The sequence below is a fragment of the Lynx rufus genome, unplaced genomic scaffold, assembly GCF_022079265.1.
Source record: "Lynx rufus isolate CCGP_SWC_20201006 ecotype Redwood Valley unplaced genomic scaffold, mLynRuf1.p SCAF_20, whole genome shotgun sequence".
Classification (NCBI taxonomy): domain Eukaryota; kingdom Metazoa; phylum Chordata; class Mammalia; order Carnivora; family Felidae; genus Lynx; species Lynx rufus.
The window spans coordinates 4,100,536-4,114,406 of NW_025814835.1; the positions used below are offsets into that span (position 1 = coordinate 4,100,536).

Below are 13,871 nucleotides of genomic sequence, written 5' to 3' on the forward strand. Positions count from 1 at the left end.
GAATGCACACGGGGGTGGGGGTGGGGGTAGGAATGCACACAGTGGGGTAGGAATGCATGGGGGGCAGGAATACTCGGGGGGGGGTAGGAATGCACACGGGGGTGAGGGTGGGGGTAGGAATGCACGTGGAGTGGGGGTGGGACAGGAATGCACACGGGGGTGGGGGGTTGGCATAGGAATGCACACGGGGGGTAGGAATGCACATAGGGGTGGGGGGTTGGCATAGGAATGCACACGGGGGGGGTAGGAATGCACACGGGGGTGGGGGTGGGGGTAGGAATGCACACAGTGGGGTAGGAATGCATGGGGGGCAGGAATACTCGGGGGGGGTAGGAATGCACACGGGGGTGAGGGTGGGGGTAGGAATGCACATGGAGTGGGGGTGGGATAGGAATGCACACGGGGGTGGGGGGTTGGCATAGGAATGCACACAGGGGGGTAGGAATGCACACGGGGGTGGGGGTGGGGGTAGGAATGCACGGGGGGTGGGAATGCACGGGGGCGGGGGTAGGAACGCACACAGGTGTGTGTTCAGCCCTCGTGCGCAGCTGAGAAGGTGCTGACGGGCGCCGAATGGGAGACGTGAGTGGGGGCGCAGAGGAGACGTGTCTGGAGTCAGGGGCGCAAGCACGCCGGAAGCCACGAAGCCCAGGCTGCCTCGTCCCCTCACAGAAGCCTCACCGCGCAGGTGAGGCCGGGAAAGCACCGCGGGCCGCTGAGCCCGGCGCCCTGCCGACCGTGAGCGTCCAGCCAGACCTCCCCGGCACCTCCTGAGAGTCAGGGAGAAGCCAGAGCACCGGGGGGGGGGGGGTGGGGGGGCGGCGGGAAGCTGGTGCTGGACATCAGGGCGCTCTGCTGGGGGAGCAGACTGGGGTACGGGCGATCCGCTAGGTCTGAAAAGAAAATACTAGAACTTCTATCTATAGGTGTCTTGTTAAAAATTCACAAGAGGGGCGCCCGGGTGGCTCAGTCGGTTAAGCAGCTGACTTCGGCTCAGGTCACGATCTCACGGTTTGTGAGTTTGAGCCCCCGGTCGGGCTCTGTGCTGGCAGCTCGGGGCCTGGAGTCTGCTTCGCATTCTGAGTCTCCCGCTCTCTCTGCCCCTCCCCCGCTCGCGCTCTGCCTCTGTCTCTCAAAAAGAAACATGCATACATGCATAAATACATAAATAAATTCGAGGAGACCCGCGGACAAGGACGATCATGTCCCCGGGCCAGTTTCCGAAGCAGCGTGGCAGCCACGGCCGCGGCTCTGCGGAGGGCGGGGCGGGGGCCACAGAGCAGAGGGCGCGTCGTCCCCGCCGCAGCCGACCTGCGTCTGCTCGGCGGACGCACAGACCACAGCGCGTGGTTTCTCCCAAGCCAAATACTCCGCTACGTGGACTGCAGACCGCGCCTGGGGACCCCGCCGCCGAGGCCGCCCGCCCGGGGACCCTCTTCCTCCTCCCGCGGCCGGGGCCCCCGTCTCACCGGGGCTGAGCCGAGCACGTGCCAATTCAGCAGGACTCTCCCAGCCAGCGGCTTACGCCCTCTCTCCGAGCCGCCGCATTTTGTCCTCACGGTGCTGAGCCGTTTGGATCAGCCGAGAGAGGAGACCTGGTTCGTTTTACCTGCTTTCCTCCGAGAGCCCTGTTTGCGCGCTGGCGCATCATACGTAAACATACACACATATTCATACGCATATGGGGAGTGAGTCCCGCGTTCTTTCAGCCGGGGTTGCGTGAGCCCCTGGAAGCACGCGGCTTGCCCGGGACGCGCAGCCTTCCCGCCCTCCCCTCCCCCCCTCCCTCCCGTGGGGGCCGTGCCTCGAACCCCCCCTCCACCCCCCCACCCCGGCGGGGGGGTTGGCTTCGGCGTGGGACTCGACCCGTCTCCCCGGCTGTCGGCACCGCGCGGAAGAGGGGGGCCGAGTCAGCCAGGCGGCGGGGAGAGGGTGGCGCCCCGGGGCCCGGAGCCGCCTTCCCGGTGCCCAGGGCCACATCTCCCAGACGCGCCCCACGGGCTCACGCGTCATCAGACTTGAGTCCGGCCCTCGAGCAGCCGACCGTGTTCGCCCAGATGGTTTGAGCAGAGCCCGGCCTCCAGGGGGCGCCTCGCACGCCAGCACCCTGCCGACCGCACTGCCCGGCGCCCCTCATTCTCCCGGGGGATGGGGGGGGGAGGGGGGCAGGCAGGGCGGGGAGAGCCGGCTGCGGCGGGGGCCCTGCAGCCCCGCCTCCCCCGGCCGGTGCCTGTGCAGGAGCCCCCAAGGGGGCCTTGCCCCCGAGTGCCGCCCCCGCCCCCGTGCTGCCCCTCGCGGCGGGGGCTCCGGAAAGGAAGCCCGAAGGCTCGAGGCAGGCGGAAAGCGGGACCGCAGCAGGGACCGGACCTGGGTTTCGCAGGTGGGCAAGTGACGGGAGGAGACGAGCCGCCGGAGCCCAGGCCCAGCTGTCGCTGCGGAGGAGACCAGCCTGGGGCTGGCATCTGGATCTCACAGCTCCCGAAAGCTGCCGCCGCGCCATATGCCGAGAGACTGGAGCCCGCCGACGCTCCGGTGACAGGACGGGACGCGCGGTGGCAGGTTTCCCGACAGGAAGACAGCGCCGGCTGGGCGTCCCCCTGGCTCGAGAGCAGGGAGCCTCGGCCAGCCTGGCTCTCGGGCCCGCCTCCGCCCGCAGCAGCGCGGGCAAGGGGCAGAAGGCACCCGTCCCCTTCGCGTCACCTCGGGCCTGAGCTGGCGGCGTGGCGGGCCCCACGGGGGCGGTTGGGCAGCGCTGGCGGGAACCGAGGTTCGGGGCGCCTGACTGTCGCTGCCTGGGCGGCGTGGACAGGCAGGGGAGGCCCCAGGACCCGGCCAGCCAGCGAGGCAGGAGGCGTGGGGGCCCCTCCCGCGGGAGGGGGGAGGTTCCCCTTCGGGAACCCGCCTGTCCCACGGGGGACCAAACCCAAGGTGGGCAGAGAGTGGGGTGACGTGAGCCTCACCGTGGCCAGCTTCTCCGGCGGAGGAGACCGCGTCCGGGAGGCCTTTGGCTCGGAGAGGCAAGAACCGCGGGGGCCCCGGCTCTCTGGGTCGTGAAGCGTGACTCAGAGCTGGTGACACGGCCCTGGCGGTGTCGCCGTGCATCGCGGGCCCCCTCCCGAAGCTCCGAGTGTCTGCAGATGTGTCGGGTCCGGGGGGTTCGAAGAGAGGAAGCGTGTGTGGAGGGCCTAGCAGGTGCCCATCAGCCGCAAGTCACTCAGCGAGGGTCCTGGGCAGTGGGCGAACTGGGCCGGGGTCACCTTGGCTTCGAGCTACCACGTTCAGCGTGACAGGGCAGTACTCAGCTGTTTCCTTCCTTCGTGGCTACCTGCTCGGGTTTCCGTTGGGCACAGGCGCACGTGGTCTGGGCCCCTGGGCTATCCCGGACCCCGAGGCCCCACGGGACGGGGGTCACGCGCCTTGATTCACACCCCTCCCCCGCCCGGAGGGGCTGAGTGACGTTCGTCCTTCGTTCCCTCACTCGTTGCTGGCTTGCGCTCGCCTCTCAGGTGGACCCCCTCTCCCCTTCCTTGCTCCATCTTCTGGAGCTCCATCCCTGTCCTCACACACACACTGAGCGAGCTGGTGTCACTCTGGGACGGGAACACACCGCTGGCCCCTCTCTGCGCCCTGACGTGCAGCTTCCTTGCTCCCTGGACTGACGGACATACTTTCACTTTCCCGCCGCCCGCGGGCCTGAAATGAAAGCCAGTGAGGGACGGCGTGTGGTCTGCAAAGGCCTCGTGTCTTCCCAGGGGCTCGCCGTGTGACAGGACCAGAAAGTGGGTCCCGGGCACTGGAGGGAGTCTCGCAGCGTCCCCGGCCTCTACCCACCAGATGCCAGGAGCAGCCCCGCACACCTGGTCACGGCAGCACCCGTACTGGAACCGGTCGGAGGCTGCCCACGCGAGGATTACGCTGTGGGACCGTCGGAGTCCCTTATAACGAGGACGTCTGTGCGCTGCCCCACCCAGATGCGTCAGCGGCCGTGAACACAACAGACCCTCCTCTTTCCGCCATGACCGGAAATTCCACCCCTGGGGGTTCCTGGACACCTGCGGTTGCTTCCGAGGGATCCCCTGGCTTCTCTCCCCAACACTTGCTCCATTGAGACGCACGGCTCGATCTAAGACACCATCGACGAATTTGGATTTCAGAGGCATTGAGGTGTGACCGACCGTGTGCATTTGGAATCGGTTAAACACAGTATTATTTGCCTCCTTTCAGTGCTTCTCTCGAGGCCAGCTTCACCTCAGGATGCATCAGGGATGCGGCTACACGTAAAAAGGAGCTCAAGGTCTGCGGTCGGCTGGCATCTGCCAGCATCCTTACATCAGTTCCTGCCGGGTCGGAGAGCTCTCTCCAGAAAGGGTCATGGTCGTCCAAGACCAACAAGAACACTGGGGTTTCCTTTCACAGAATGTCAAGGAGGGAATGGGCAGAAATAAACAGAACTGATCCGGGGACCTTAGGGCTAGAAAGAAATCAGGAATAAGCAAACAGAATTCTAATTTCAATAGAACGGGAGACATTTAGTCTGGTGATGCACACGTGGGCTATTTGTTATGTTTCCTTTAGTTCATGGCAATTTTGAGTGAAGAGGAAATTCCCTGTCATTTATTCCTGTCGATAAAAGCCTGAAAGTCACCTTAACGTGTATGACAAGACTGTGTGTGAACCTGATTCAGTGTCTGTCACGGGATTTGGTCTCAGGACCCTTCTTGTCAAGAAATACTCTGGCAAAAGGTGGAAATAAGCAGAGAAATGTGTATTGAACCAGTTCAACCGGGAAGAATTATGTTTGAGATGCATTCAGTGGTGATTCAATTCCTGCCAAAGATTTTTGTTGAGAAATTACGACTAAAAGGACAGAAAGGAAGGAGAGCAAGGAAGTAAGAAAAAGCCGATGAAGAACCGAGAATCCATGACTTTGTCCATTCATTCAGAACGATTCGTGGAGAGCCTCCTCGGTTCCAGGCCTCGCCAAGAGCTGAGGGTCTTGTGAGGTGGGCTCACGGACTCCGCCCTGGAATCGAAACTCTATTTGCAACACGGAAATGAAGGATGAGTGGTCCACACTCTGTGGAGGGCAGAGGGTCAGGAAGGGCGGGTCTACAGCCCACAGTGGAGCACCTTCCACTTCCGACCTGTCCAGAAATCACGTAGGGGCGCAGGGGGGGCGCAGGGGATGCACCCCGGGTGGTGGGGCCAGAGCCTTATTTATACACACGGGTGAGAAACCGTGGACCGTTGAGTCCTGCAGGGGGACTCACAGCGTGGGTATGCGTTATGGTCGTGAGACCGTGTTCCGTGATGGGCCACGTATGGCAGCTTTGAGTCAAAACCTCCCCGTGCCCTTAAAGCCGGGACAAAGGCGGAGGTGTGGGTCAGGCTGGCACGTAGGTCTCCTTTCAGGTTCTGGCCCCGTTTCGGGACCAGGCAGCATGGCGCTGGAGATCTGCTGAGGTTTGGGGAACAGCAGCGCGTGCGGACAGGGGTCCTGCTGCTGAGGGACTCCCCCCTTCTCAACCAGTACCGTGCTGGCCACTTCCCATGCCGAGGGGGACAAGGGTGCCGGCCGCGGCGGCCGGCAGCCCCAGGGGAGCCTGAACGAAGCTCGTCTCTAAACCGGAACCCGGTTTGGAAACTGAAAAACAGACCCGTACTTTGCATTGGTTCTTACCCCTGTGCTGAAGAAGTTGTCTGGAGAACGCGGACGACGGTGCTGGCGGAGAGGACCGGTCCACAAGCTCCTGCTCGTCCCGGCTACGAGGCATCTTTCCGTGATGCTAGACGCCAAGCCGAAATTAGGTCGTTGAAAAAGCATTTATTAAAAGGTACTGAACACGCAGGGCCATGGAGTAAGTGGCTGCTTCTTGGAGGGATTGACAGTGGGTCTATTGGATTCTGGTCACGGGCCTTGTGACTGTGTGCTCGCCCAGGTGATCGTGTCTCAGCCGGGCCTACACGGCCTCACGCGCTTCGCGTCCCTCCGAGAGAAGAGAAACCAGAATCCTGTCCTGGGCTGAGGGCCTGGAGTTTTGGTGAAACACGGCTCCCTGCCTCACGTTCTCTTCTCAAAGTTCAGATTCCTCGAGAAGTCTCTGCTTCACTCACGTTATCGGCCCAGAGTCGAAGACAGGCAGCCGGGACTCCGGCTTCTAACGGACATGAGCTTTGTTCGCGTAAGGCTGTCCTCACTTCGGCAAACACCGACACCTCGGGGCCTGGTTCTGGAACCCTACCCGTGAGGCCGTCACCAAGGACCCCTCACCCGTGGAGGCCGCACAAGTCCCTCCTGTAAGACAGGGCTTTATATGCCCAGTTCTAGTTTCCATCTTCTGGACACTGAAGTTTTGTCTTGTTTTCAGCTTGGGCTGGAAACGGACCCTGTGAGGGACAGCAGTCTGAGAGCGGGGGTTCGAGGGAGGCTAACCGCGAGCCACGCTGGGCCGCCCCGCCCGCTCCTCCTAAGTGTCCACAACACTCATTCCACGGGGTTACTTTCTATGGCGATAAAACATTATCCCACGATTGAAAGCCCGAGCTCCAATTATGGAAATTGCCAGGAGGACCATCGAAAGGAGAACATCGTGCTCTCGCCCTTCTGTGAAATGTCAGGCCCCTGTGTCACTCTCCAACCTCGCAGGGGGGCGCGTGTACATGACAGGCCGGGGCGCGGGCAGGGGGACCGGCCCCGGACACGGCGATGCGTCCGCGAGGGCGCACGCAGCTCCAGCGGCCCCCACTTGTGGATCCGCGGGCCCCTCCCCCGGCCCACTTCTCTGCCCTTTCTTTATCTCCAATTATAAAGCAGCACCAGGTTTTCTCGTCAGCCATTGCCATGTCTCCAAATGGCTTTTCAGTGTCAGGCCTATCAGGAAATTAACTCATCATGCAGTGACAGCTGCTAATTTTTTCCCCTTACATGTCAGATGGATCGCCTGCTGAAGCTAATAATGAATCACCAATCCCTGATTAGAAGGTGCTTCCGAAACGTATAACTGCCATCTGAGCTAACTTTTTTCTTCGTGTGAAATGATATCACCCTAGAGGAGTAGAAGGAATTGTATTCTTCAACAAGATGGAACAGGAGGAGGCTGCCTAAGTGAGCCGTGTGCCCTTAAATTATGGGCTGATAGTAACCAGCAGAAGGAGCGAAAACTCACGGCTCCTTTTGTAGTTTGCTAAACGGACCTTTCTTGTTTCCTAGTCGACTTTCTAGAACTGACTCTGGGGCCGGATTCCGAGCTGGGCCTTCAGTCCTTTCCTGTGCCGTGATTTTAGCTTTGTGGTCAGGGAAACGGAAGGCTGGACGGAACTAGGAACGTGAATACTGTCCATCGGCCGGAGGGTTTCCCAGCTGCCGTGCTCCTGGGCCGCGGGCCTCCGGGCTCTGAGAGGGAGCGCTGGGTCGGAGCAGCGGTGTTTGGCGTGAGCATGGCCAGGCCTGGGCCTCTGCGGGGTCTTGGTCACAATTTGTCAGGGGACTGAGCAAACATCCCCTGAGGCTCCCTTCTGTCCGTCTGCGAGGACTTCGCTCGGGTCCGTGTTTCTGGAAGGGGCCGACAGATGAGTGGAGCCACCAGCACCCGCACTCACACGGTCTTTGCACATTTGCTTGGTTCTTCAGAGCGAACCAAGCAGCAAAAAGGACACCCTTGGTACCTGCCGGGTGACACGGGTTTGTTGCTTGTGCGTTCTCGGGTGTGGGGGGAGAGGTTTTGGAGCACAACCGTTCAGGGACACCGGAAGCGTCCCACAGGGATGCCTGCTGGGGCCACCGTGTTTCATCAGTGACACTGGTGGCTACAGCTTCCTTTGTGTGGAAACCGCGTCCTCTGTAACTCTGCACCCAAAATGGCCACCTGCAGCCACAGGAGGTGGCGTCTAAGCTATTTCTGGATGTGGACTTGGGCAGGGTGGTCGGTGCCACTGCACGGCCCATGTCCTTGGGGCTCAATCATTTCATTGGCTGTAGCTGAATACAAAGGCGGCTTTTCCGGATTCTAGTCTCCAAGTAAATATTTTGTTTGCTTTTTTTTTTTTAAGTTCTTGAAAGTTTTACCGTTTTCTCTAGTTAAAAACCCCAGTAAGGCTACACACTTGCCTGTACCTTCTTTACAGACAATCCCTGTTGCAGTAAATGCGTCCCGGTCACAGTATTGACCGCACCTCATTATTCTGAGGCCCACACACACGTGTGTGTGTGTGTGTGTGTGTGTGTGTGTGTGTGTGTATCTCTTCAACTCCCTTACATTCCAATAGTTGTGTAACGAGAGAGGGAAGAGAGGTAATGCTAACACAGCCCTATAGGTAAGTACAGGAGACCATAGCTTAGTGGGTCCTTGGCAATCCTTCTGAGCCTCGAAACACCTTCTGTACAATTTCTTTATGCAAAGGCCTGCTCTTTTCATTGTGCATACAACGTGATTGCTGGTTTCACGCTGCAGCCTACACCGGTTTTCTGAAGGATTAAATGCCACCTGAGACATATTTATCCTAAATAAATCACCGACGGTAAACTGCAGCATGTCCGTGTCAACACCCCGGACTGTGGCAGAAAGGTTAGCCATACAGGACGGAGCACACTCAGGAATTAGCATCTGAGCCGAGGACCGCGGGCTGTAGCTAACGGGGGGCATGATCGGGAAGAAATATTTCCACCGGAAAACATCCCCCCTCCTCCTCTTTTTTTTTTTTTTTTTTTTAACATGTAGGAGAAGCTTGGAGAGGGGCATCACTTTATAAAGGTCACCTTCATCCTGATAACAAACGGGAGTTGATCCTGTCACCGTTGGCTGAAGACAAGTGTTGGAGACGTGAATTGCCACTTTTAGGAAACACGAGCAAGTCGTACTCAGCCAATTACGAATCTCAGTGTCAAACCTGAAACTGCACCTTTTAGTTTTGGTGGGGGAGGGGGTGACTGTGTCAAGGGAGGTGGCCCTGCGGGACGGCAGAGCAATGCGGACAAGGTCCGGAGAGGCTCAGTGGGGCATGTGCCCGCCCTGTGCCCTCAGGAAGCGATTCTGAACGGTATGTCCACTCCAACTAAAAAGGTACTATCCTCTCTTCCTTTTCTCTCGTGTCTGTTCCTCACAATTTTTAGATACCAACCGTGATAGAATATGCCATTGTCACTAGAAGGTGCTTGGCCCACGCGCCCAACAGTCAGAACTGGCACCGGGCCGTAGGAGGTCCCCGACAGAAAGCAGTTCCCTCGTCGTGGGCAGAGCGGGGGGACAAACCCTGGTGTGGGACAGAAGAAGAGGCCCTCGTCTGCTTGTACAGCTGCCCACAGGCCGGCTGTTGGAAATAAGAGACTGTCGTTATCTTTTAATGCTGTAATTTTATTTCAAAGGAAAAAAAATAGAACAAAAACAACCTTTGCGTTCGGGGAGGGGAACTGTTTTTACACTTTTGGAAAAGGAAGAAGAGAACTGGATCAAGAAGTGAGTTACTAGAACATAAAGCTGCATTCCAACAGCTGCAGGGAGCCCACGACTAAACACGGACGACGCCGGTCAGGCCCGGGGCTGCGGGAGCACGGCTTTCTAGTACTAATGTTTAATGTCAGCTCCTTCACACGGACAGAAGTCACAAATGAATCCTGCAAAAGTGGGATCAGTATGAACAGACATTTGTTATAAAAGCAAAATATTGGTATGAACAATATTTTCCAGAGTACGCATTTCATATATAGACTTTATTGTATGAAACGAAGTCAAAGTTAGAAGCGCTGGGTTGTCTAAACCAAGGTAGATTTTCGTCAAATAGAAACGTCAAGGCTGTTCTTCACCACCGGCTTAAGAAGGCTTCTTTTAAGCAGAGTGCAACCAGAGCGAGGGACACCCCCACGATGTCTGGGGAGAGGACGCATGAGATGAATAGGTCTTCCTTTGGTCTGGGGACCCCGCGATCCTAAGATTTCAGGGAAATGAACAGGGGTGGCCTGCTGCAAAACGGTAATACCTGTAGCTGCAATTCTGAAGCAAATATATACTAAAACGTTAAAACGGCGACATGCTGGACCGGAACAACAGGCATGTCTCAGGCCGCAGGAGACGCTGCTCGGACTTTTCCACCGAGAGCCACAGTCCTTTGATAACTGAAACGGGAAAACACTCGGTGGGGGTGGAAACATTAAAACACGTGGCTTCTCCTCAGCACGGAGCACAGAACGGAGGGAAGCGACCAGTCACAAAAGAGCCAGCAGGAGACAGGCTGGCCGGCCCGGGGGTCTGCCCCGCGGCACCCCGTCCCACCCGGGGCCTTCCCAGCGGTGGCGGCCCCTGCACCCCGTGCACGCCCCCCGCAGCCGGTGCCAAGCCGCCCGGACAGCGGGCCGGCGGCCCCGGGAGCACCGCGTCACCGTCCCGGAGGCCCTGTGAATGAAGTCCAGGGGACACCGTGCCCCGGGTGCCGGAACGCCCTCGTCCGCCCCGGGCCGGGAGCGGACGTCTGCACCCGGACCTCCCCAACCTGCCCTGGGGCCGCGCACGCCTCACGCTTCTTGGAGTTCGTTACTCTCTCTTTGGCCCTGAATGACAGTCGCTGCCGGGGACCCATCTTGGGTGTAAATGACCATACTCGTCAGCTGCTGGGTTCCATTTGGGCCCAAGGCCTCGGCGCTGAGCGCGGCGCCGGCCTGCAGGATCCCCTGCGAGTCGGCCGCCTCGATCAGGGTGTGTGAGTACACGCCGGCCTCCTCCGACACCCCGGGGGGCAGCTCCGTCACGATGTAGTGAGTGGCGCCCTCGGGAAAGCCGCCCGACTCCTGGACCATGGCCTGGACCAGCTCTTCCGTCACGATGATCTGCGAGATCTCGCCGTCGGGCTCGGCCAGGTCCACGCGCGGGCCGTGCGCCTCGGCCTCCTGCATGATGATCTGGGAGCCCTCCCGGGCCAGCATGTGCACGGTGCCCTCCTCGTTCACGATGAGCTGTGTGACGCCCTCCTTCATGAGCTGGCCGGCCGTGGCCGAGTCGCACACGGCGAACTGGAGCACGCCCTGCACCACCTTCTTGAAGGCCACCTGCGCGCGCTCCTGCGAGGCGGTGAGGGCCGGGGGCCGCACGACCTGGGTCAGCACCTCCACAGGCTCCCCTGGGGCCGCGCCCTCCCGCACATCCTGGAACATGTGGATCTCGGGGGCCTCGGGCTGGGCGGTGGCGGGGGGCGCCTCCTGACCGGGCAGCTGGACCAGCACGTCCTTGTGGCCCGACCTGCCTTTCTCGTCGGGCCCGACCCGGCCTTCCGCCCCTCCCAGCTCGGTGACCGCACACAGCAGGGCGTCCAAGGCCGAGGCCGCATCGGGCGGGGGGACTCCGGCCTCGGCGAGGTCTAAGATCTCCTGCTTGGTCACCTGCTGTATCACAGCGCCTTCCGGGCTGAGGGGCCCGTCCGCGCCGTGGCCGTCCAGCGAGCCCCCCACGACCACCACCTGGGTGGCCCCGTCCGCCAACTGCTCGGGCAGGACCGGCCCGGGGGCCACAGCGCCCCCGTGGGCGCCACTCTGACCGGCCGCGATCACCTGCCCGTCTTCTGTGATGTGCACCACCCGGGCCACCTGGCCGGCCAGCGCCAGTGTCTGCAGCGTGGCCGCGGCGGTCTCCTCCACGGAGGCGTCGAGCGCGAACTCCCCGCCGTAGCCCTGGATGACGATCACCTGCTCGGCCGCCGCCCGCCTCGTGCTGTCCCTACGGGGCCGCTCCTTGACGGGGGACGCGGCCGCCAGCGCGGCCGCGGTGAATGGGCTGTCTGTCTCCACGAACGTGGCTCCTTGGCCCTTCAGACGGCATTCGTAGGACTTGGAAACAATGCCTATGGGAGACAGGGACCAGTTAGAGCCTCGAAACACGACTGTTAGGCTTACAAGTAAGACAACGGTTGTGCAGAAGCTTTAACCCCTCGGCAGAAACACCACGGTGAGCCAGGGGCCTCCGGGGCCGGCCGTGTGCACGGACTCTGACGGCTCGGCCACGGGTGTGAGACGGGAACAGGCATTTTTCTGTCCTCCTGGTTCGACTGTCCAAATAACAACTCTCATCAGCCAGCATTTGCTTTTCCTGTTCCCAGGGCAGGAGTGTGGCTACAACCACCCCCCTCGATTACTGTCACTTGGAACGAGACATTCAGTCACTGGTGGGCAGTGAAGGACAGTAGAGAGTGGCAGTGTATTCTGACCCAAAGGCAAGTCTTTTCGTAAGTTTACGAACAGACGTGAGGAGGGCCCGGGACGCAGGCATGGACACCCATCCCCCCAGCGTCAGCTCCAACGCAGGCCGACGCTGGACAGGATGAAACACGACTGAAAACTGATTTCTTTCCATCAAAACAGGGAAAAGATCCGTGTTCTTATTATTGCCTCCTTCCCCCCTAGGTGATAACCAATCAATGAGGATTTCCAATGGCCACCAGAGTTTTAAAGGATTTCATCTTACTGTCTTTATTGTAGGTAATTAAAAAATTGTTTTTGATGTTTTATTTTACTTTTGAGAGAAAGAGCGAGCGAGCAAGCGAGGAGAGGGACAGAGAGAGAGGGAGACACAGATCGGAAGCAGGCTCCAGGCTCTGAGTTGTTGGCACAGAGTCCCGATGTGGGGCTTGAACTCATGAATCATGAGATCATGACCTGAGCCCAAGTCGGACCGTCAACCGACTGAGCCACCCAGACGCCCCTGTAGGTCATTTTTAAAAAGAACGCTTTATCCTCACCAAAGGAAAGAAAATGATTACAAACTGTTACGATTATGTATTGCTAGCATCCTTCAAAAATAAGAGTTTTGTTTAACATGTTGGTGCACTTCCGTAAGAAAGCATTTCTTTCAACACAGAGTCCACTCTGAGCACAGACCCCAGACAAGGCCCGTCTCTGGGAGGCACAGTATCTCAGGCACGATCCACAGAAGCCCTTCAATCACATTTACTGCGAGGGCACACTGAGCTCACATGCAGACTGCAGGTGACAGTCCTGGATTTGGAACCCCACACTAAGCTCCGAATGCAAACTCCTGGCCCATTCCGTATACAGTGCCGTGACGTCTGGGTGGTCTATGCCCCCTGTTCGACAGTCAGAGGTCAGGGCAATTCATACCACTGCAACCCCTGTCACCTGGCAGGCCGGAGGGAGGGCAAGGGTCTCCTGGTGGCACTTGATGGTGTGGGCAGGGAACCAACTGGAACGAAGCTCACCGTACCGCGAGTTCGTGGGGTCGGTTTTCTGTCACCTTGTGTTTTCTGCCTCTGAGGATGCGCTCTAAAGCGTGAATCTTAGAGCGATTATGGAATCACAGACTCTTGGGTCAGGGAAAGCCTTGTGGTGTCAAGCGGGACGATCTCCAGGAGCAGAACCTCCCTCTCACTCTCTCGGGTTACGTTACACCCTGACCAGGGGGTGCGGCCCCGGGCTGGCCGTGCAACCATGGGCGGACCAGGCCTGGCCAAGCTGTCACCAGCCAGGCGAAAGCCACGCCATCACATCTTAAAGGTCAACTGAACCTTCCCGGGGAGGGTCCAAAACACCAATGGTTCTAGCTAAATGCCCTAACCAAAGTGTATCAGGTGTCCTGTTTACCCTCTGAGGAAAGGGGAGAACCCAGAGCAGGGAGCTTGCTCCTTAACCCGCCTCTGTGAGCAAGCACCTCCCAAGTGCCAACTGCCTGGTGCTCAGGGGCAAGTGCCCCGGGGCAGGTGCCCTGGGGCAGTGGTGGTCTCCACACTGGGGATTCCCAGCCCTCGGGGCTCTGAAGACTTTGCAGAGGTCAGGGGCTCTGAAGACTTTGCAGAGGTCATGTGAGCCTCTGCAGGGTTTAAGGGAATCAACCCAGCTGCCCCGCCCAGGGACGTGCCTGCTGCGATGTCCCTCCATC

The 13,871-nt window shown here is 59.5% G+C and overlaps 1 protein-coding gene across 2 annotated transcripts in view; it reads right to left on the reverse strand.

The window, feature by feature from the left end:
- Positions 1–8,024: 8,024 nt before the first annotated feature.
- ZNF407 (zinc finger protein 407) overlaps positions 8,025–13,871 on the reverse strand; it is a 459,316-nt gene continuing 453,469 nt past the window's right edge. For both annotated transcript variants that reach the window (XM_047086264.1, XM_047086265.1), the window contains exon 9: positions 8,025–11,823. In XM_047086264.1, coding sequence (XP_046942220.1) covers positions 10,505–11,823 — 1,319 coding nt within the window. In that variant the 3' untranslated portion in view covers positions 8,025–10,504. The remainder of the gene's footprint in view (positions 11,824–13,871) is intronic.